The sequence below is a fragment of the Myotis lucifugus genome, unplaced genomic scaffold (assembly GCF_000147115.1).
Source record: "Myotis lucifugus unplaced genomic scaffold, Myoluc2.0 scaffold_53, whole genome shotgun sequence".
Classification (NCBI taxonomy): Eukaryota; Metazoa; Chordata; class Mammalia; order Chiroptera; family Vespertilionidae; genus Myotis; species Myotis lucifugus.
In genome coordinates, this window is record NW_005871101.1 from 341,125 (window position 1) to 365,202 (window position 24,078).

The 24,078-nt window shown below is 43.3% G+C and overlaps 1 protein-coding gene across 1 annotated transcript in view; it reads left to right on the top strand.

Moving 5' to 3' along the window:
• The first annotated feature begins 212 nt into the window (after positions 1-212).
• NCEH1 (neutral cholesterol ester hydrolase 1) overlaps positions 213-24,078 on the top strand; it is a 64,713-nt gene continuing 40,847 nt past the window's right edge. Inside the window, 2 exon segments of the mRNA XM_006088834.3 lie at positions 213-296; positions 298-462. Coding sequence (XP_006088896.2) covers positions 228-296; positions 298-462 — 234 coding nt within the window. The 5' untranslated portion in view covers positions 213-227.

A 24,078-nucleotide genomic window follows, 5' to 3' on the forward strand; every position in this document is an offset into this window, starting at 1 on the left:
CAGCTTTCCACCTGAGAACCTTCAGGGGGCAGCCCTTGGTCCCGGCGTGCAGTAGGGACCTGTGTCCTCCAGAGCCCGCTGGGCGGCGCCCAGAGAGCAGCCTCAGCGCTTTCTCAAACCTGGAGTGAGTGCACTTTGCAAGGACACCGAAGAGGGGGCACGTCCGCGCTCCCACTTCCTCCCGGCGCCGCCTCTGATTGGCTGCTGGGCACATAAGAGACCAGGGAATGAGCCGCCGGCCCTCGCAGAAACTTGCTGGAGGTCTTGGGGTGGCATCGCCCTTTTCGTCCGCGTCCGCCCGCTGACGAGCCGCCTCGGGGGAGGATGAGGACGTCCTGCGTGGTGCTCACCGCCCTGGTGGCGCTGGCCGCCTATTACATCTACATCCCCCTGCCCAGCTCCCTGGCCGACCCCTGGAAGCTGATGCTGCTGGACGCGACTTTCCGGGGCGCACAGCAAGTGGTGAGCCGCAGCCCAGCGCTGGTTTTCCTCTCCCTCCTCTTAAGCGGTACCGAAGGGGAAGCAAAATTTCCGGACCGTGTCCCACGAGAATGCATGTTTTTCTAGCGCAGTGAGGCAATTGCTTTTTTTTTTTTTTTTTTTTAAGGTGGTTCCATAGGGCATTTTCGGGGTTTCCCATTCGCCGCCTTGCTAGCAGCCGCGGGCTCGCTCCGCGTCTCCTTGTCTGCGTGGGCGACGGAGAAGGTGAAGTTCTTGCATAGCATTTGACAGCTGTTCAGCCCTTCGTCTGACCTACACAGCCTCCTCTTTCTTGGTTTGCAACTTCAAAACAAACACACACAATCTTTCGCCCTAGCCGGCGGCCGGGCAGACTAATGGGTCCAGGGTTCGATTCTGGTCAAGGGCATGTACCTCGGATGGAGGCTCGATACCTGGCCCTGGTCGGGGCGCCAGCGGGAGGCAACCAATCTATGTGTCTCTCACCTCAGTGTTTCTCTGTCTGTCTCTTCCTCTCTCTCTCTCTCTCTCTCTCTCTCTCTCTCTCTCCAAATCAGTGGAAAATATTCTCGGGTGAGGATGAACAACAACAAGAATCTTTCAGCGTTTTGTAAACCTCCTCTCCCCCATTTCATTCTCCGATAGGGGCCGGCCCAGAGCGAGTGAGTTTTTAGGACAGCTCTGGAAAAAACCGGCTCTCATTTCCAGCAATGCAGCCACCTTAAAAGCAGAAGCCGGCACAGGCGGTGTCCCAACCAACATCCCCAGGCTGTGGAGCTCTCCGTTCCGGGGGCCAGCAGTCTGGGCTCCGCTAAGCACTTGAGGAACCGCTCAGATCTCCCACTTCATGCGTGGCATTTACCCGCTGAGCCCACGGAAGAAGGCCAGGAGGCCAGGCTGGCTGCAGGAGAGGCTTGGAGGCAGCAGCCCGTGTTTGCATGATGCATGTGTTCCCTGCCTGCTCTGCAGCATTTATTTGATGTCCTTGGCTGTGGAGGAGATAACCTTTGCCTGAGCCAGAATACCCTGGCTTGCCCGGCTTACCCTGGTAGGGTAACATTTCTCTCTACTGGATCATGGCTATTTCTTTCCCCCCATAAACAGGAAAATATTACTGTCTCTGCTTTATTCTGTGGTAAGAGGCCTTATTTTTAGTGCCAGAGACTCTAAAACCTAAACTACCATCTGCAGCCAAGGCTGAGAGCTATGACTGTACAGCATTTCTGGGCAGCTTGCTCTCTCTAAGCTCCTAGCCTTCCTCCGAAATCAAGTTTCCTCTCTTCCCCCAACCTTAGGCTTTAATCTCAGGTTATTTTTGTAAATTTTTTTTTTTTTTCAAAAATGACTAGAGAAAGGGGGGGGGGGGAGATCATGACTTTTCCTACTATTCCTTATCCCTCTCCATCCTCATTGTGTGTAAGATTCCATAGTCTCTGAGGCTTTGTCCTATCAAAAAGCTCCTTTACTAGCGCATTGTAACATATTCCTAGTAGGGATTTGCTTCTCTTGAGTCCAGCCACCTTCTTCACCCCCCAAGTCTCCTGTTGTCTCCTAGGAGGTGTCTGTGAAGCTACAGATCCTCTTCCTTCCTTTCCTCCTGCTCCCTAGAATGTTAACATGGTAAAGAATGACCACCCCCTGCTCCAGCATTGATGTCATGAAAGGCAGTCTCCATGGAGGAAGCCCTGCAATCCCTCTTTTCCTTCAGAAATTATGGAATTTGGGAGTAACATCCTTCAAGGATTCCAGGGTACAATGGTATTTACCTGGAGTGGGTTAAATAGCCTTTAGGAAATAGTAGATAGTAAGTAAGAAAAAACGGTGACTAAGAAGAAGAATACGAAAAACGGGTGTGGGGGGATGGGGGGAAGAATGAAACTTCTATGTTGGCCACAGAGATTAATTTTAGTTTTCAGGTCACCAAAGAAGTCTTCCCCATCGTATGTAATCTGGGGAAAGCCAGGTTGCAAGAAAAGCCATTTTTTCCTCAACGAGGCTACCGACCCATTAAAGTCAAGGTCTTTGGATCCTATGGTCCTTTACAGAATGTGCCCCTAGCTGGTGTTTGGGAATGATAATGTATGTAATGCCAGGTCACAGATATAGATGAAGTAGCCAAGTATCCTCACCTAGCACCGTAGCTTGGGACTGGCTTCGCACAGAAGTGGCTGTCATCACTCGCCTTCGGAATTGTGAAATAGAAAAATCATTCAGACCACACGGGAGCCTCTAATGCCAGGTAAAGCAATTTTCCAATGTTGTTTCAGATGGTCCTGGGGAAAGGACAATGTGGCTTGACACCTTGTAATTAGATAAGAGCACGAGTGTTAGAGTCCTGCCTTCCCCAAGCACATCCCAGCCAGACCACTTACTGATTGTGAGGCCAGGCAATTTCCTAACCTGCTCTGATCCTCAGCTTTCCCTGTAAACTAGGGCTAGCCTTGTAATGTTGTTGTGAGGTTTAGTAATGTACTTAAAGGCCTGAAAATTGTAGTTACTCTTTTAAGAGTTGTCCCATAGGTCTGCTAGGCTTGTGGAGATGCCCAAATCTGTGGGATTGCCTAACTGTGTTGGAACAATAAAATAAATGTAAATTGGAAGTAATTGAAACCTGGGGAGCTACCACAGACATTTCATGGCATCAAGTTTGTTAGCCAAATAATTTTAGAGATGATTGGTTCAATACAGAAGCAACTGAAGCTACTTCAGAAGTGAAGCTTGGCCTACTTCCTAACACAGCAGACTCATGCCTCCCCATCAAGAAGAACACAAATGCTAATTTTTATTCTATTGTCATTGGCAAATGCTTCACCCCTCAATCTGCTCTTACCTCCTTTATCTTGTGCAGAAGAATTATGTTTATTGTACTTTTCTTCCTTGGAGTCCTCCAATATTATCTAAGACACAAGATAATATTGTGTCTCTCAAACACAGCTGCTACAGTAAATTCATCTAGGGAGCTTTAAAAAATCCTGATCCCCAAGTCACACCTTATACCAACTTTATTTAGAATTTCTGAGACCCAGGCATCAGTGTTTTTAAAAGCTCCCCAGGTGATTTCAAAGTACAGCATAATTTGAGAACCACTGTGCTTTAAGAGAAATAAAATGCATTGCAGATGTAGATAATGTATTTTCCTCAAACTGCTCAAGTTACGTTGCACATATGTTGCTGGGAATGAGCCTCTCATATTAGCATGGATTAGTCTACCAGATTAGTTGGTTGGTACTTTGGCGCTATGAGTCTAAGGGGATAAAATCCTAGCAAGGCAAATTTCAGTGTTACAGCGGAGCCATCAATAAGACTTGAGCAGTGGAAAAGCACACACAAAAGAAGGTCTGGGAAGGCAGTGAAGAGAGGTTTAGATAAAGATTGGGTGGCAGAAAACTAGAGGGACAAAAGAATGGAGTTTGGGGAGGTTCTGATACTGATTTCAAACTGCTATGCAAGCAAAGGGTTTAAAAAAAATGGTAATCCCCATATAGGTGAAGATACTGAGAAGTGTACATGGCTGAGTTTGGCAGAACCCATTGAAAGACATAGAAGCATATTTATTCTTTGACCTAGCAATCTTTTTGGAGAAATGTATTTTAAGTAATTATAGATATAGACAAAACTGTAGCTATAAAGATGGAAACAGTTTACAGGAGCAAACACTTTGTTCAACTAGTCCAAAAGCACTGCTATTTATGAGAAATATGGGGGACCACTCAGCAACCTTTTAAATCTTTTATTCCTTTATTTGATTTTTTTTTTTAGAGAGAGAGAGAGAGAGAGAGAGAGAGAGAGAGAGAGAAAGAAACATCGATTTGTTGTTACACTCATTTATGCATCCATTGGTTGATTCTTGTATGGGGATTGAACCTGCAACCTTGGCTTATTGGGACAACACTCTAACCAACTGAGCTACTCAGCCAGGGCTTATTCCTTTTTTTCTTTTTTATAGCATTATTTAAAAGAATGAAAATTTAAGAACAATAAGAGATTAAGTAAATTGTGGTAAACCTACAATTTGGGACACTGTAGAGTAAAAAAAAAAATTAGCTTGAAAAACAATGGTTAGTGGCCTACAAAAGATTTGTAATGTACATTAAGTGTGAAAATGCTACATAACAGAATACATGCCCATTATCCTATTTAAATTATCTTTTAAAACATCCTATATAATAAGGAGGGGATATGCTAATTGACCATCACACCCTCACAAGATGGCGACACCCACAGCCACAAGATGGCGGCACCCAGTCCCCTCAGCCCCGCCCAGAGGGGTGGGGGGTGGCGTGCCTGCTGCCGGAGTCCCCCAGTCCCCTCATCCCCGCCAGCAGTGAATTTTCATTAGACCATTACCTTTTTAAAAAATCCTTATCCAAGGATATGATTATTTCTTTTAGATCATCTGTTCTTGGGGAGCAGGCCTAAGCCAGCAGGTGAGCATCCCCCAGGGGTCCCAGACTGTGAGAGAACACAGGCTGGGCTGAGGGACCCCCCGTCTGCATGAATTTTCATGCACCGGGCCTCTAGTCTATATATAAAAGGCTAATATGCTAAGTGTCCCCTCAGGAGTTCGATTGCTCACTATGACGTGCACTGATCACCAGGGGGCGGCACGGAATGAAGGAAGGCCCCGGCTGGCAACTGGCAGCCAGGGAAAGGAGGCCCCGGCCGGCAGCCGGAAGGCCCCAATTGGCCCTGATCACCGGCCAGGCCTAGGAACCCTACCTGTGCACAAATTTCATGCAGCAGGCCTCTAGCATAGTTATGACGCCCTAGCCAGTATTTCCCAGTGGGTAGAGCATCAGCATGCGGACCGAAGGGTCCAGAGTTCCATTCTGGTCAAGGGGACATACCTCTGTTGCAGGCTCCTCCCTGGCCTGGGCCCACATCAGGGCAGTTCTTCCTTGAGGCAACCAATCAATGTGTTTCTCTCACCTCAATATTTATCTCTGTCTTTCCCTCTCTCTTCCACTCTGTCTAAAAACCGATGAGGGTTAAAAATCCTCGAGTGAGGATTAAAAACAAAAACAACAAAAAAACACATATAGTTATGAGTCCCTGGATGGGTAGCTCAATTGGTTAGAGCGTCATCCCAATAAGCCAAGCTTTCGGGTTTGATCCCCAGTCAGGGCACATAGAAGAAGCAACCAATGAAAGCATAAAAAAGTGGAACAACAAATTGATGTTTCTCTCTTTCTCAAATCAGTAAATTAAAAAAACAACATAGTTATAATTATCTGTATATATAGGTGTAGAAAAAGCAGAAGGATATAATTTAAAATATAGGGATTTAGGGGTTATAAGATTATATATTGTAGTTTTTCTACACTGATCATGTAATATAAGAAATTAAAACTTTTTTTGTAATAAGTATTGTAGTAGGTTTCCTACTTCTAAAGTGGAATTGAATATGTATATCAATGTGGATAATTTTTTAGTAATTATTCTATGAAGAAAATCAGGCATTTTTTAAAAATGCATCCTGGATCCCCTGATACAGCTATCCCAGTGGCATGCTTGATGCTCAGTCACTTAGCTGTAACACAGGTTGAAAGCCTACTGTGTGGAGTTTTAGGGAGATGCTAAAATGACCTAAAAGAAACTACAGCCTAGTAGACTGGACAAGCCTTGTTAACATACAGCTATTAAAAACGTAGGAGCTGACAGATGTTACAGAAGAGGTATAGTTACAGAAACTCATAGGACAGCAAGGTTATCTATATAGTTTAGAAAGGCGGTAAGATGGTGAATAAAGTTAATGCATCTAAAGGGAGTTCAGAGTAAGAGCTTGACTTTTTTTTAATCTTGATCATCTCTTAGCTTACATGTTCTTCTTATACTATGTAACTTTTTGAAGACATATGTAAAAGAGGTTGTTGAAATTGGTATTTCTACTGAACATTCTCCCTCTTTCTTGTGGATGTCAGTGCTTTTGGACTAGTTGAGCAAGTTTTTTATTATCCTGTAAAATGTCCCAAAACTCGTTGAAATTTAAAGTGATCTTACCTGAATATTCTTAGCATGATGTGCCTTTGGGCTATGTGGGTGTGGTTTAGGTGACAGCTCAGCTGGACGCCATGCAGAGCTTCAACTTGCTAACCTTTTTCAAAACCATTCATGCAAGAATTGGGGTGTTTACTAATGGTAAATAGATTTAATCTGGAAACAATAGTAAATAACAAGTTTGTCTACCACCTTCTATACTTGCTATGATACATATTTCTTCAAGTAAGTTAGAGATTTCACCAGTCACAAATTTTTTTTAGCTTATATGGTGGGATTTTTAAAAAAATGCCTGGTTGTAGAGAGGCTTTAAGAATAGCTTTGGGATTTATTCAGAGTTGGTCTTTGGTGGATCCAATCAAACGTTAAGGTCAGATTGATTCGGCTACCAGGTGTGTTAGATAATGCCTAATTTATAGTTTTTCTTTTTATTTGTCCTAGAACTCTGCAAATATTGTCCCAAGCACAGAAATGCTATCGTTATTACTTCACTTAATGTTACATTCTATTTCTAACAAGTGGCTTGAGCTATGACATTTCTGTGAGATATGAAAGTGTAATAATCATTCTTAAATGTTCTATTAATGCACAATTACTTATTTTAAAATAGTAGTATTTACTTTTACTGCCAAATTAAACTATGTGAGAACTGTCTACCACTTATTTTCTCCTTTATTTTATCTTTTAGTGTTTCCAAAATAAAATTAAAATCCTACCATTTAGAAGTCATCAGATATTCAATGAATAGTAACTGAACACCAGTTCCAGGGAGTGGCAAAATGAAAAACGAAGAAGACATATTTAATCTTGAAAAGTTTACAGTCGACTGAAAGGGAGATAAACTTATTGAAATTATAGAGTGGGGACTTGAATGACAAAAGGAGAGTTATGATAGAGGTATTTATGGGTTGCTACAAGGGCCTTAAAAAGGCTATCTAATGTAGGCCTGGGCATTGGGGAGTTTCCTTTCACATTGACATCTAATCTGAGTTATCAAGGTTGTTGTTTACAGTAAAAGTATCTAACATCTATTAGGCACAGTATTTGTGCCAGATACTGTGCTACATGCTTTGCATACAATTCATTTAGTCTACGCTCTAATTCTATGAGGCAGGTGTGGGTTTTTTTTGCTTTTGTTTTGGGGGATTATTTTCTGGTTTATTGACACATCAAAATGAAATGTATGGCCTTGGAAAAGACCTGTAAAAGCATGAAGTGCCTCTGCTTAGCAGCCATTAAGATCTCTGGGTCAAAAAAACAAATATAAAAGAAAAAAAAAAAGAAGAGAAAAAATAAAAAAGATCTCTGGGTCAGAAAGGAATTTAGGTATTATCTAGACCAGGGATGGGGAACATTGTTTCTCTCAAGAGCCATTTGGATATTTAGAACATCATTTGAGGGCCATACAAAATTATCAGCTTAAAAATTAGCTTGCTCTATTTGGTCAAACATTTAATTAACTCACCCCTAATGTCTTGGCGCAGGGGCAGACCAAATGATTTCTTGGGCCTTATACGGCCCATGGGCTAGACGTTCCCCACCCTTTATCGAAACCAACCCATTTTCTGTGGTTTCACCTGACCCTCCTTGTCTGCCCTTAGAACCCCAGCTAGAGACTGAGGCCTCTCGTGAGGGTTACAATGAAGAGGTGGGTGTTCTTATTTTCTTTTATCTTCCAAAGGAGGAAACTGAAATGCAAAGAACAGGCTCAAGGAGATAATTTATAAGAGGGGAAATCATGATTAATCTCCAGCTTGTCTTATTTTGAGCTCAAGAGCTTGATCACAATACTATAATGCCTTTCCTTAGGAGCCAGCTGAGTGAAGGAGGTGGGGAGGAGAGGAGGGAGGAGAAAGAAGTGTGAAAAGAGCACTCCAGCCAGAAGGGACTTTCCAAGAAGAGAGGGTGATACCGCCGAGGAACTACAAGGGGTTAGGCTGGAGCATGAAGCTCAAAAATCAGAGATGAGGCAGGAAGGAAGTACAGGTTAGATAATGAAGGGCTTTGTGGGCCAAGAAAGGAGCCACTGAAGATTTTTAGCAGGGAAATCACATGATCAAATCTGTGTTTTAGAACAGTCTCTGTCAGTGGCGGTGGAGAGACTAGCGTATAAGAAAGCAAGTGAAGGTGAGAGACCACTTAGGAAGCAATCCAGGTGAGAGGTGAGAGCATGAGCCAATAAAGTGGGACTGGTTTGGAGTGAAGCTTGCTAATGGAGGCGGTAGTATGAGTTAGGGAAGAAAGGAGTCAAAGATGACTCCTGGCACAGGCTCTGGAGTAACTGGGTAAACGATGGTAATGACTCTGATTTAGGAAAAGGAGCAGGCCTGAGGGTAAAGATAAGAGAGTTTTTGGATATTGTTTTGAAGTATCTGTGGGACTGGTCCAAGGATAGCAATTAAGAAATAGCTTACATATATACAAAGCCAGAGTTCAGGAGGGGGGGGGGGTGAGGGAGAGAGAGGGAGAAAGAGAGAGAGAGAGAGAGAGAGTTGGGCTGGAGATAGGAACTTGGGAGTGGTCAGTGAGTGGGTAATGGTGTAAGTAGTGGGAATGAATGTGTATGAAGTGAGTAGGATTGGGGGATCTACCAAAGATACCCCAGGGGGATAGCAGTGGCTAGGGAAAAGGAGGCTAGGCTAGCCTTGAGATAAATGAGACCCTAAAGAACCTACTTTTTTATTATACCTTACATTTATATAGAGCTCCAGGTTCTTACAAAGGGTTTCACTTAGATCATCTCATTTTATTTTTATAATAAACTAGAGGCCCAGTGCACAAAATTTGGGGGGGGGGTCCCCTCAGCCCGGCCTGTACCCTCTCTAATCCAGGACCTCTCGGGGGATGTCCCTGTGGGATCTGGCCTAAACCGGCAGTTGGATATCCCTCTTGCAATCCGGGACTACTGGTTCCTAACTGCTCACCTGCCTGCCTGCTTGATCTCCCCTAACCACTCTGCCTGCCTGCCTGATCATCCCTAACCGCTCTCCCCTGCCAGCCTGATGGCCCCTAACCACCTTTGCCTCAGCCCCCGCCACAGTGGCTTTGTCCAGAAGGATGTCCAGAAGATATCTGGTCTAATTAGCATATTACCCTTTTATTAGTATAGACTAGAGGCCTGGTGCACAAATTTGACACACTTTAAAAATGTAATCAAGTCTATGGCATGAAAAAAGAATGGGAAACACTAGTGTAGATTAATTTCACTGTGGGGTCTGGGGGCTCAAAAAAAGGTCAAGATACAGTGCACTAGTGACTATAAAGTAATCATAGCATTCCTGCATGCATGGCCACGGCTATGAGGGGCCTGGATCAATGGGGTAAAAAAGAGGACATATATAATACTTTCAACAATAAAGAGTAAAAATAAAAAAGCTGACTAGGGATAAGGGAGAAGTTTCCAAAAGAGATGATTTTCCAGGAGGTATTGAAAGATGTGAGGGATGTTGGCCAAAGTAAGACAGAGAGTGGGAGGGCATGTGGGGCAGAGGTCTGGCTGGCCTGCCCCAATGAGGACCCATTGGGCCAGTCAGGGAGAGGGCTGGCAGACAGATGGCCAGCAGGCCCCGCCCCCAATCAGGGTGTTGGGGGACCAATCGGGGGCCAGGCCGGCCTGGAAGGGGGCCAATTGGGGCCCAGATCAGGCCAGTTGGCTGCCGCCGTGCACATCATAGCCACCAGTCATTCTGGTCGTTCTAGTTGTTACTCCATTCCGGTCGCTGGGCTTTTATATATATAGATAACTGGTTGGCATTAGTTATTTCCATTTGTCAGGTGAGAAAGGACCATTGATTCCCCTAAGTTTACATGATTAATTACACTGGTGAAATAGGAATTGGAGTCAAGGTTTCTGGACTCCTAGTTTTGCCTCTTACTACTGGGCCAGGCTGACCGGAAATGAAGTCCTCTAGGATGGATTTGCTCCCTTTTGTCCATGGTGCTCTCCACAGACAGACCCCTCATAGCCGTGGCCATGCATGCAGGAATGCTATGATCACTTTATAATCACTAGTGCACTGTATCTTCACCTTTTTTTGAGCCCCCAGACCCCACAGTGAAATTAATCTACACTAGTGTTTCCCATTCTTTTTTCATGCCATAAACTTGGTTACATTTTTAAAGTGTGTCAGGGGAAACAGAGGGAAATATGGGGGGAAATCTGTATGGGTTTAAATGACAGAGTTCACAAGATTTATAAAGAGAATTATACAATGAATGCCAACTTTGATAAATTTGAATAGTTATACAGCATGGTTTTAAGTTTTTACTTCTATAAAACCCTCATCCAATATCTGTGGCCCACCTGTAAACCATTCATAACATACCTGGTAGGATTCTCTCCTCTATTATAGTTTATTTTTAGTGCTACTAAATGTAGATAGATAGTCCCCAAGTTATATATACCTAGATAGCCAAATAATTAATTGTCCAAACCAGGTCATTTTTGAGAGTGATAGGGCCTGCTGCTAATAATCATGCCAATACAACTGTTTTAAACCAGAATTATACCTAGACAAATCTGGACAGATGCTTGGCCTACATTTATTTGATTTGCAAACGTTCAGCATCATCATGTCTAATTTGTAGAATGATCCTTGTGCTGTCTGTTCTGGTCAAATCTGATTGCTAACCCTCTAGTGGACACCCACTGCCCTTACCCCCAACTTCCTTTCCCTTAGCTTAGTAGCAGAATAAAAGGACTACATTCCTTAGCTGACACTGGAGGCCTGCTCCAACCTGGAAGTAACACTCTGCTGAGTCTAGCCTCACAGTGTTCCCATGCTGGTCTACTTGCACACTTGTTACCTGACACCTTTCCTCCTCTGTCCCCTCTGCCCCACATGCCCTCCCACTCTCTGTCTTACTTTGGCCAACATCCCTCACATCTTTCAATACCTCCTGGAAAATCATCTCTTTTGGAAACTTCTCCCTTATCCCTAGTCAGCTTTTTTATTTTTAATCTTTATTGTTGAAAGTATTATATATGTCCTCTTTTTTACCCCATTGACCCTTTCTAGCGGCCCCCCCCCCCTGCATTGCCTCAGGCCTTCACCACCCTATTGTCTGTGTCCATGGGTTATGCATATATGCATACAAGTTCTTTGGTTGATCTCTTCTTGCCCACCCACCCATCCCCATCTGCCCTCTGAGATTCCACAGTGTTCCATGCTTCTATGTCTCTGGACCTATTTTGTTCATCACTTTATTTTGTTCATTAGATTCCACATATGAGTGAGATCATGTGACCAGTCAGCTTTTCTCTCTCTCCTTTACACTCTGATAGCGTTTTGGTTTTCTTTTCTTTTTTGAATTTTTATAAGAATTTATTTGAGCCAAGCTGATAACATATGCCTGGGAGCAAGATAGCAAATGTTCCCTGTGTTTTGTTTTTCTTTTAAGGCCCTTGTATGTTTCTCTCCTTCTGTTGAAATGTACAAAGTCCCCACCAAATCATCAACTTTCTCACCCTATTATAGACATAATTTCTCTCTTACTGTTTTAGGTGTTTCTTGTTTTGCTTTGGTTTGGTTTGAAGATCATTGGCCACAGAGAACACAGGAATTCACGGTTCTACCTTCTGTCTTCTGTGTTACTCCGTTTGCCCTGAGGGGCACCTCCAGTGCTTCAGGTGCTTCTGACTTTGAACTTATCTAAAAATGGCTTTTTGTTGTCCCTTTGCAACTTTTTTTGCAAGCCTCACTGCTTTCTGGTTTCTGACTTCCTCATAATATTTTTTGCAGGTTATGCTTTTTCTCAAATTTGTAGTGAATGATGTGTCCGTTCTAGCTAAATGTTAATTATAATTACAGGCCATCTCCTTAGAAGATTGCTGGTAAATTCCCACATTCATTTCATATCATTCTACCTTTCCCTGTTCCTCCTGAGTGGTAACGGATGAATGCTCCATAAGAAACTTATTTGACCTGACCCTCTTTTTTCTGTGCTGCCTACCCCATAATATTGTCCCTGCTCTGGGACTCATATTACCTTTGACTGTTCTGAAGTCTACTTTTCTAAAGTGCAAGTTGTTTATCTCTCTCTTCCTAGTTTATGCATCAGATAAAGATAAGGCCACTCTGTCCCAAGGTTTCAGTCATTTCCATTTCATGACACAGTTCTTCCTTGTTAGTGAGAAGCAAGTCCAGAGCACCAGTAGTCCCTGCGTCCTCGATTGTCTTAGCAAGGCAACTCAATTCTGCTTTTAGAAGATTGTTTGCTTTTAATAGAGTAAGATTTCTGGCAGGTAATAATGAATACGTTTACTGAAGAGTAAATATAACCACTTTGCGAAATAGTCAATGTCCTCATTTAACAGAAAAGGAAATAGAAGCTCAGCAAGATTGGTTCACAGACACATGACTGCCTACGGAAGCTGGCTGTGAATGTCCACTGGACTCCAGTGCCTTTTGAACTATATTCTACTCTTTCCTATTAGGATTGTGCAATCTCCCCTCCTCCCTTCCCACTCCACCTCCTGCACTCTGAAATCTTTTGTACTAGTTGTGTGATCCACATTAAGAGGGTGCACGAATAAAAAAAAAAAAGGAAAAGAAATAAAGAAAAAGAAAGCATCATGCAGGAAAGGAATGTATTATGCATTTACAAATTTTAGTTCTGGAGGATTACTTTTGTTGTTGCTGTTGTTAATCCTCACCCAAAGATATTTTTCCATTAATATTTAGAGAGAGTGGAAAGGAGGGGAAGAGACAGAGAGAAACATCAATGTGAGAAAGACTCATAGATTGGTTGCCTCCTGTACTAGCATCAACTGTAACAATTATGGGATTGAGCCCACAACTGAGGTACAGGCCCTTGACCAGTTCGAACACGGGACCCTTCCGTCTGAGCGCCAGCGCTCTATCCACTGAGCCAAACTGGCTAGGGCTCTGGAGGATTTTAATGTATGTTACACATTGTAAAGGATTCCAGGGTTAAACAAGACTCGGAAATGCTGAGTTAAACAGAGTTCATCGGGATTTGTTTTTAAACTAAAAATGTTTCAGAATTCCTACCGTACTGACATGTATTTTGAGTCTTAAAGAGAGAATATATAGTGAGTCCCAAATTTAATGACTATGGGTCTTCATTTTACAAAGGAGTTCATAATACTGATAGTATATTTACCAAATTTGGGGGACCATTTTCATAGTGTTAAAGAGCATGGATTTTGGGATCAAGGAGACCTATTTTCAAATTGAGGCTCTGAGCTATGCTTGCTGTGTGACCTTGAAGAGTATTTCACCTATGAGTTTGCTTCCTTATCTAGTAAGTGGTCATAATATTTAGTCCATAAAGTTATTTGAAGATTGTATGAGTAATGTGTATAAAGCTTTATTGTTTGTCATCATTATCATGCATTAGTTAATAAGTAAAGCACTTGAAATAGTATCTGGCACATAAGACATATATTTCTTTCAGATCTGATTTTTGGCAATTGTCTACAGTATACTCCAATAGTACTAGTAATATGCTGGTTTTTATTCTTTTATTTTCACCATTATTCTTGTCAGTCTGCTCTCAGGTTTGTGGAATTCTGTATAGGTGTAGATCTTCTTACCTGTTGGCTAGGTTACTGAATTTAAATCCTGGCTTTAGCACTTAGTAGTTGTGAGACTAGTTGGTCAGGTTAGTTAAGCTCTCTGAGCTTCAGTTTAGTTTCCTTATCTATTAAAGTGGGATAATGATAGAGCCTCTCTCAGGCTCATTCTATGGATTAAATGTGATTTTGGATACAAAATTCTTAGCACAGTGCTTTGTGTATAGCAAGAACTAAAAACCTCTTCCTATGGTGAAAATTTCAAGTGCTTGGGCTGATGTTCTAATGGGTGTATGAATCATCGTCATCAGCAGCAGCATCACTAATTCATACCGTACTAATCATTTTGCAAACATATTACCTCAATCTTCATAACACCCCCGTGAAGTAAGTACTATTATTATTCCAATATTGTAAATGAAGAAATCCAGGCACACAAAGCGGGTAAGTAACTTGCCCAAGTCCCACACCCAGAGCAAGAGTTACCATTCGGGCAGTTTGGTGGAATTAGCACTCTAACAGCTGGAGAAATTGTATGTTTTTAGTCTGTCACTGTCTTACATCAAAGATCTCTATGGGCTTTGCCAAGGTGTGAATTTGTTTTAGAAATTATGTGTTACCTCAAAAAGAGTTCCTTAGCTAGAGTTGGAGACATGACTTTTTTTTTTTTTTTTTAATAAAATGTCTCATTGGACTTCTGTCCCCATGGTGGCCATCTTGCCACAGTGTGAAGGTAGTGAAGAAGTGCTTGCAAAGCAGGGTTATTTTCCTCAACAAAAGGCTTCAGATTTGCTCAAATGATTGATTACCTGTGGGCCCAGAGATCTGGTCTATAACTATGGAAAAGATGACTTTACCTTTTAAGTTATTAAAGGCAGGTGTCCTCAATTGACCACCATGACCTCTGTCTTTCATTAACTGAGCAATTGTGTGCCAGGCGCTGGGGTTATAGCGGTTCACAAACACACACACACACCACCACCACCACCGCCACCAGCAGCAGCCTCTAGCCTTCCTGGAGCTACAATCCATGCCAAAAATATGTGACAAGTAATCATATAAAGGCAAATGTAGGAAATATGGAGAAATTTGTTGGCAGGTCAGTGGTATTAATCCCATAAAGACATGAAATCCCCCAAGGAAACAGTGTTGAGGGAAAAGAGAGGAGTTTTAGAGTTCTGAGAAGAGGTGGAGCCAACAAAGGAGATACAGCAGTCAGGGAACAAAGAGGAAAACTAGGAAAACAGAGTGTTAAAGAAACCAACAAAGAGCACCACCAGGAGCGGGAGGTCAGTTCTCCTGAGAGCCTGAGGAACATGAGGATGCTAAGAGGCCTATCAGCTCTGCATCCTGGTGGATGTATCAGACACAAAAGTGTATTCCTAGGCAACTGGCCCTTTTATATGTCAGCATCTCAATTGTAGCCTCTTTGTTGGAATGATTTCAGGGATTCCTTACAAAACTAACATTTTGACTTAGGCAATGTGGATATGTGGATATTGAGCTCTAATTTTTCACGGGAAATAGCCTAAATATACTTTATAGCTTGTGATTAAAACCTGAGATGGAGGTTACTGGTGGACATTATTGATATACTAAATATATAAAATTATATATACCTATATAATTAGTACATTTAAAAAACACACCAAAAAACAAGGGGAATAAAAAAGTAAAGAAACACCCCTTCCCCAAATAATTAAATTTCTGTTGGTTGGTTCATCTAAATCCAGCGGTTCTCAACCTGTGGGTCGCGACCCCTTTGGGGGTCGAACGACCCTTTCACAGGGGTCGCCTAAGACCATCGGGAAACACATATATAATTACATATTGTTTTGTGATTAATCACTATGCTTTAATTATGTTCAATTTGTAACAATGAAATTGGGGGTCACCACAACATGAGGAACTGCATTAAAGGGTCGCGGCATTAGGAAGGTTGAGAACCACTGATTTAGATTCTAAATGGAAATACATTTTGAAATCTGGACTCTTGACCTAGCCAGTTTGACTCAATGGATAGAGTGTCAGCCTGCGGACCAAAGAGTTACAGGTTTTTGTTTTTCGTTTTATTTTACTTGGCTGGAGCCCTATCTTATTTTAATTTTAATCTTTTTTTTTTGGTGGAGGTGGGGGTTAGAGATACTTTTATAAGACCATAACAATCGTCCTAGCTGGTTTGGCCCAGTGGATAAAGCATTGGCCTGCAGACTGAAGGGTCCAGGGTTTGATTCCAGTCAAGGGCACATGCCCAGGTTGCAGGCTCTATCTCTGGTAGGGGGCGTGCAAGAGGCAGCCACTGATCAATGGTTCTCTCTCATCATTGATGTTTCTATCTCTCTCTCCCTCTCCCTTTCTCTCCAAAATCAATGAAAAATATATATATTAAAAAACAAAAAACCATAACAATCATATTTTGGTACAATTTTAAATTTAATTTTACTTGAATTTCACAAAAGAAAAAGAAAGAGAAGTTGATAGAATTTCTGAATTCATATAAATATTTCCTATAGACAACAGATACTTACCCTAAAATATCCCTTCAAGATTAAAAAAAAGAAACTGTGAGACCATTGAAGGCTGAAGTCATGATTTTTACCAAGGACATATTTTCATTTTTGTTTGTATAGACTGACTTCTTGCTGTGAAAAATGAGTTCGTTGGCTCAGCCACACTGGCATGAACACGCAGTTCTGACAATACTGAAGCCCTTCTGTGTTAGTAAATATCAGCCACTGGACTCTCCACAGGGCTCTCCCTCTCTCCTGGCTGCCCCATCCCACCGCCAGGACCAACCCCAGCCCCATCTCCCAGGGACCCAGAGCTACAGGGGAAAGGGGACTCTGGTCCTGTCTGCCAGTCCCTTCAACACCCACCACTGCGCCCCAAGCAGCTCAGTTTCCATCTGTTTTATATAATGGCCGTCAGGTAAGGCTTTGTTTGCAGAAAGTATTCAGTATGAAAACCCCTGCTCAAGGTCAGCCCTCAGGCCCTCGCAAGTTTGCACAGTCAGGGATTTCCGAGAATGGAGGCCTTTCTCCCAAACACACTAGCTCCTTATGAAGTCAAGTGCACATCTGCATCCTGGTGTTATTACCTTGCATCCAAATGGGCAACAGACACAGGTCTGCGGGATGGAGACGATCCCTGAGCCGGCTCCAAACCAGATGAGGCAGAAGGTGCTGGAGCCCTGGCTCAAGTGGAGGCGGCAGGAGGGGAGTGGGCTTTGCTTCATGCCCAGCCCTGTGCCAGGTGTTCATGGTCCAGATCCTTTCCAGCCCTAGGAGGTGTTTCTTTGCTCCTTCCCTCTCTCCCTCCTTCCCTTCCTTCCGGCTTTACTGAGCACCTGTCTGGGCCAGGCGACTGGGGTACAAAGACAAAGCTAGCATCCTCAAGGCCTCACAGCCCCATGAGAGCATCATCAAGAAAACAGCTGTGACTGGGGTGGGTGCAGGATGCAGGAGGAGCCCCCAGTGACTCAGGGAAGGTTCTCCAGTGGAGTTAAAGCTGAGCTGGGATTTGAAGGATGAGGAAGGGCATTCGAGGTGGAGGGAACTGCATGTACGAAGGCAGGGAGGCAAGAAACAGCCTGCCTGGTCTGGGAACTGTGGGACAGCGTGGAGCCCAGGTCCAGGAAATCTGCTGGGTGAGGTTGGGGTCCCAGAACCCACTATCTGGACCATTTGCCTCCTTGACCTTTGCTCTCAGTTGCCTGGCCAGGGAGAGGCCCCCCCCCCCCCGCCCCCCTCCCATCCCCCCTTACCTGCACAAAAGAAGGCTTTGAAGCTGGAGAGAGGAAGGAGGGGCCAGCTGGTGTGTATTTTTGGATTCTCAGAAAACTCCTCCTCCTCCTCCGACACCATGGTAACCAGGCAGCAGCTGGGGTAGCCCCCTGTGAGCTGGGCTGAGTTGGGGGGAGGTGGGCTGAGGCTAGGGACCTCTGCTCCCCTCTCTGAGCCTCAGTGTTGGCATCTAGAATATGGGCATGACAACCCAGTTGCTGGCTCCTGTCAACCTAGATGCTCCAGGAAGCAGAGCCCCAGGCTGGAAGGCACAGACACAGGGATAAATTTCCCTGTGAGCCCCATGCAGTGAGAGGTCTAGGGCAGTGATGGCGAACCTATGACACGTGTGTCAGAGGTGACACAGGAACTCATTTTTTTGGTTGATTTTTCTTTGTTAAATGGCATTTAAATATATAAAATAAATATCAAAAATATAAATCTTTGTTTTACTATGGTTGTAAATATCAAAAAATTTCTATATGTGACACAGTCAGAGTTAAGTTAGGGTTTTTCAAAATGCTGACACGCCGAGCTCAAAAGGTTCGCCATCACTGGTCTAGGGGGCCTCCCCTGCCAGAGCACATGGCTCTGCTGTCCCCAGAACCTGGTCAAAGCCCCAAAAGAGGGGCAAGGAAGGGTGTATTTCCTGAGGCTGCTTCTCTGATGACCACAGACTGGCCCAAACAGGAACATGTGCTCTTCCCGTTCTGGCGCCAGAATCTGAAGTCAGGGTGTCTGGGGCTGTGTTCCCAAGGGCTCCAGGGGAGGGTCCTTCCCGCCTCTTCAGCTTCTGGGGGCTCCTGGCCACATCCCTTCAATCTTCAAGTAGCCCCTCCATCCTCCCGTGACTTCTCGCGAGTGATCACGAGGCCCCCACCCCCTGGTTCACGTGCCCACTTCCTGCTGATCACGTGGCCCCACCCCCTTGGCAGCTGGCGGAGTCGCCTGTGAGCTGGGCTGAGTTGAGTGGGAGGTGGGCTGAGGCTAGGGACCTCTGCTCCCCTCTCTGAGCCTCAGTGTTGGCATCTAGAATATGGGCATGACTACCCAGTTGCTGGCTCCTGTCAACCTAGGTGCTCTGGGAAGCAGAGCTCCAGGCTGGACTCATGAGGGGGAAGGCCTGGGAGGTAAGGGCGAGGCTGGAGAGTACCCTGCATCATCCTGCAGCTGGGGGTTCGGCAAGGGGAGGAGTCCCTGAGCCATGTAGCCTGCACTTCCCACTGAGCAGCCTGCCCTGGTGTGCCCCCTGCACTGTCACTGCCAAGGAGCCCCCAGTGGAGCGGGAGACAGGGCTGAAGAACAGACACAGGGATGAATCTGCCTGTGAGCCCTGCAGTGAGAGGCCTAAGGGGTCTCCCCTGCTGGAACACAGGGCTCTGCTGTCCCCAGGACCTGGTCAAAGCCTCAAAGGGAGGGTTCCAGGTTTGATTCTTGTCAAGGGCACATTCCTTGGCTGCAGGCTTCCCCCCGGACCCTGGTCAGGGCTCGTGCAGGAGGCAGCTAATCGCTGTGTTTCTCTCTCATCAATGTTTCTCCCTCTCTCTTCCACCCTCCCTAAAAAACAATGGGAAAATATCCTTGAGTGAGGATTAACAAAAAAAAATAATAAAATAAAATCTGGACTCTTAAGAGTCTAAGTAGCTTTTCCTGTGTGCTTCAAAATGAGGTTCACATCAATGAATATTAAACTTGCTCCATTGTAGCATGATGCTTTTAATTCTATAGTTAGCAGCGTACCACTGAAATGCACTGCTATATTTTCCTCAAGGACAGTGGGCCACTATTTTACAGGACACTCCAGGTGCCAGATTTGGGTCTTAGCAGCCACAGAAGCTCCTACTGAACAAAGCCAATAACTTGTCAGTCTTATTTCTTCATAGAGCCCATTAAAATTGCATAATTCTGCAACTTAATTGAAGTGAAGATACAACTTAAGTGAAGATGTATCTTAGATGAAAATAAAAAACATTGTTAATTGGTTATGTCTACAGGAGGAAACTGTTTAGAAGTGATTTTCAATTACTCAAAACATTAGCATGATTTCTTTATTGCATAAAAGTACATATTTTAGAAAATTATAGACTTTAAACTGTTTAGAAGTGATTTTCAATTACTCAAAACATTAGCATGATTTCTTTATTGCATAAAAGTACATATTTCAGAAAATTACAGACTTTTAACTGCTTAAAAAGTTGGACTTTCATTTGGGATGTCTTTATGTGTTTACTAGAGGCCTGTTGCTGGAAAATTCCTGCAAGAATAGGGCTTCTCTGCTGCCTCGGCTCCGCTCCCGTCTCCACGGCTTCGCTCCCTTCTGCAGCGCTTGGCTTCCTTCTTCGCTCCACGCCTGCGTATGCAAATTAACTGCCATCTTTGTTGGGTTAATTTGCATACTTGCTCTGATTGGCTGGTGGGCATAGCGGAGTGACACCAATTTGCATGTTTCTCTTTTATTAGTGTAGATGCCATTCTCTCCCTCCCCACCCAACCCCATTTTTTCCCATTTTCAGGTTTTAGGGAGTGGCAGACAACCATGGTTAGCATTTTTAAGTTCTATACACCAATGATCCTTGAAGTTGTTGCAATAAAGATCGGTTCCTGTGGTTTTATGATCATGTGGAAGAACCAGGTTTACTTAGGGTCATTTTGTGAACATTGAAGTGAAGCTTAAGTAAATGTATAATGTTGTCTTCTGTTACATCTCTTCCTGTTTCTGTTCATGGAGGAAAATCATGCATTCATTCTCTAAAATACCAGTGTGTTTTCAGCAGGCATGTATTGGTCACCTGGTATGTGCCAGAGCCTGCAGAGACCATGAGGTACTCAGATTCTAGTTTGGAAAATCCAAGAAGTAGACAATTCCAACAAATCTTGCTGAGTGCTGCAGTTTGTGGTCCACAGCAGGCGCCATGGGAGCCCAGCCCAGGAAGCCTCTGTGAGTCTGGGTAACTCAGGCCCAGGGAGGGACACAGAGGAAGTGCTGGCTGAGCTGACTGAAAAGACAAAAAGAAACACAACAGACAGGCAGCGAAGGAGGGTCATTCCAGGAAGAGAAAACAGCAGGTGCAAAATTGTGAGGTGGGAGAACATGGCCCATCCAGGGAACTACGACTGAGTTTCTGACCAGTAGAAAATAAAAATTTGAAGGAGATCTTTACATAACTGATTGGTGGGTGGAGCTAATCCCAGTCTTGTATTGTTAAAATGTATTTCACCATTTTAATTGTGGTAACTTTAAGTAAGCTAATAGGAAAGCCCACAACCATTGTATGATACTGGTATTTCAAGAATTAACACTACTTGGCAAATTAAGCTTTAAACTTCTTATTGAAAGTATTCTGTTATAAACCCCCAACAGGAACAGTGGCATTTATATTTTGGTGGCCAAATATGTCATTTGGTTGTTTGGTCTTAGTAGCTTTTGGTCTGAAACAAAAACTTAAGTCAGTCTTTCCTTGCTGTGCCCCACATGCTCTGCCTCAGAAAGTCGTTCCTTGCTGAAAGCTTGACAGAAGCACTGCAGTTGTTGGCAGCCATGGCGCCTTACTTGAGTCAGAAGCTCCTTGCATGTTTGTCAAAGGGGTTGGGTCTTTGGCTGGAGAATATGACCTCTTGTTTTAACCACCCAATCTGGTTTCCCTCTCACCTCTATTTTCCTTTCTCACTCCACCCTGTTCTTTCCCTCCGTAGAACACGCTGCCATTCATAATTGTCTGTTTGTTTAATTACTCCAAGTAATTTGTCTCCCGAAGTAATTCTGTCTCCCCTGCCAAGCTGGAAGCTCTGTGCGGGGAGGGAGCATGTCTGTGGGCTTCACCACTGTGGACCCAGCTCCTAAAAGTACCTGGCGCACTCTACCAGGAGGATGGACCACATTTTTACTGCTTACGTGTTCCTTTCTGTTTGTAATGGAGCATGTGCCATTTTAATGCAGATATTCCCCTACTACCAGAAACTGAGACTATTGCCAGTGACCCTCTTTAATACAGTTCCTCATGTTGTGGTGACCCCCAACCATAAAATTATTTTCGTTGCTACTTCATAACTGTAATTTTGCTACTGTTATGAATCCTAATGCAAATATCTGGTATGCAGGATGTATTTTCATTGTTCGTGACCCACAGGTTGAGAACCGCTGATTTAGGTACTTGCTATTATAAATGATGTCACAGTGACCATATTTGTATATATAATTTTTGTGTGTGTTTAAGATTTTTCCTCAAAACTAGAACTACTAGATCAGAGTATAAATATATTGCAGGTCCTTATTTCCAAGTTATTCTCTTAGTTATATGGTTAATGACAATGTGAGAGAATGCCAATTGTGCTATACTCTTTCCAGCCTAAAATATTGTAACCGATTTTTAAAAACTTGTTAATTTAATAGCTTAAATCAATACTCTGTTTAATTGTAATTTCTTTGAAAACAGTTGACATTAGAATTCTTCTTCATTCCTTCAATGACTACTTATTGCACATCTACTTTGTGTTAGCTCTATCCTGAGGAAAACTAGTAAACAAATGCAATAATTCCTGTTCTCACCCTCTATTCTTACCCTTAAGGAAACTTTCATTTAAAAAAATACTTGAGACGTTAAGTATTTTTGCAAAACTTATACAGCTGGTGAACAGCTAAGAAGGGATTCCAACCCAGTCTTTTATTTCAATCCCATAGTCTTTCCAATCTGCTACACTACCCTGTGAAGGGAAATATAAGGGATTTTTATTTTTTAATTTATTTTATTTTTTAAAATATATTTGTATTGATTTCAAAGAGGAAGGGTCAGGGAAAGGGAGAGGGAGGGAGGGAGGGAGGGAGGGGGAGAGAGAGAGAGAGAGAGAGAGAGAGAGAGAAACATCAATGATGAGAGAGAATCATTGATTGGCTGCCTCCTGCACACCCCTGACTGGGGATCAAGCCCGTAACCCGGGCATGTGGTCTGACCAGGAATCGAACCATGACCTACTGGTTCATAGGTTGATGCTCAACCATTGAGCAACACCGGCTGGGCTATAGGGGCTTTTTAGCAGGGTGGCTGTTCTTCCAAGTATTATCTTCCTCTAAACTTAATCTAATTATAATGCCATTACTAGTACTCAGAACATGTATAAAACCTTTTTCAGAAATTTCATTCCAAGCCATTTCATGAGGTGCACGTCACCATCAGTTCACCTTGTTTATGAAAAAAAATACAGTCCTCAGCTTCATTATACACCTCTTTATCTAGAGGAACTTTGGCTTTTCCAGAAATCAAATTCAATCCCAAGGAAAGGGGATTTGTTCCCAGTAAGGGTACACAAAGGAGTGAACCACGCTCTCTGAAACAGTTGGATCACACTTATGAATTCCCTTCATCTTTGCAAGGGTTAGTGCTCTGGATGTTGCTTTGGTTTTCAGTTGGTGTGAGAACTGTCAGCTTCCACTTCAGCATGGATTGTAGGGCCATGCATGTCCACAGCCCCTGTGGGTACCACCAAGTGTTTAAAACATATGTCAACCTCAAAGAGAAGGGCAAGTGACCCTTTACACAGAATTGAGCATCTACTATTATAATACCCAGCTATAAGTAGCCCACTTCTTGTATCCTTGTGGGGTGAAGGAGACAGCTTGGACTTTCTTTCATACTTATATCATATTATATTCTCCATGACATATTTCCCTTTGATCTTTTCTTCTAACACAAACCAAATGAATAATCTCAGAAAAATGAGTCTTTATTCTCCATTTCTTTTTTTATTCCCAAGTTGTTATAAATACCTCTCACAAGAAGACTACACTCAAATCAAGGAAAAGGAAATCTGTGTATTTTGAAGGAAAGGGAATTTATAAAAGAAACAAGTATACCCTAGCAGGTTGAGCTCAGTAGATAGAACATTGGCCTGTGGACTGAAGGATCCCAGGTTCGATTCCAGTCAAGGGCACATGGCTGGAATCCCTGGATTACAGGCTCCATCCCCAGTAGGGGCCAGGAGGCAACCGATCAATTCTTCTCTCTCATCATTGATGTTTCTACCTCTCTCTCCCTCTCCCTTACTCTCTGAAATCAATAAAAATATGTTGTAAAAAATAAAATAAAGTAAAAGAAACAATTTCATCAGCCTATGAAATCCTTGGGTGGATCCATGAATCCCATGCAGATTCTCTATAATCCCCACAGCCATTGCCATTGCTCTTTAATTAAACTGTTTCTACACATCATCATAATTCAAAATGTAAAATAAACAAAACAAAAAATTAAATATTCTGATGTCATGTCTTAGTTTTGTTTATTATTGTCCAGATTTGGGGATAGAATACTG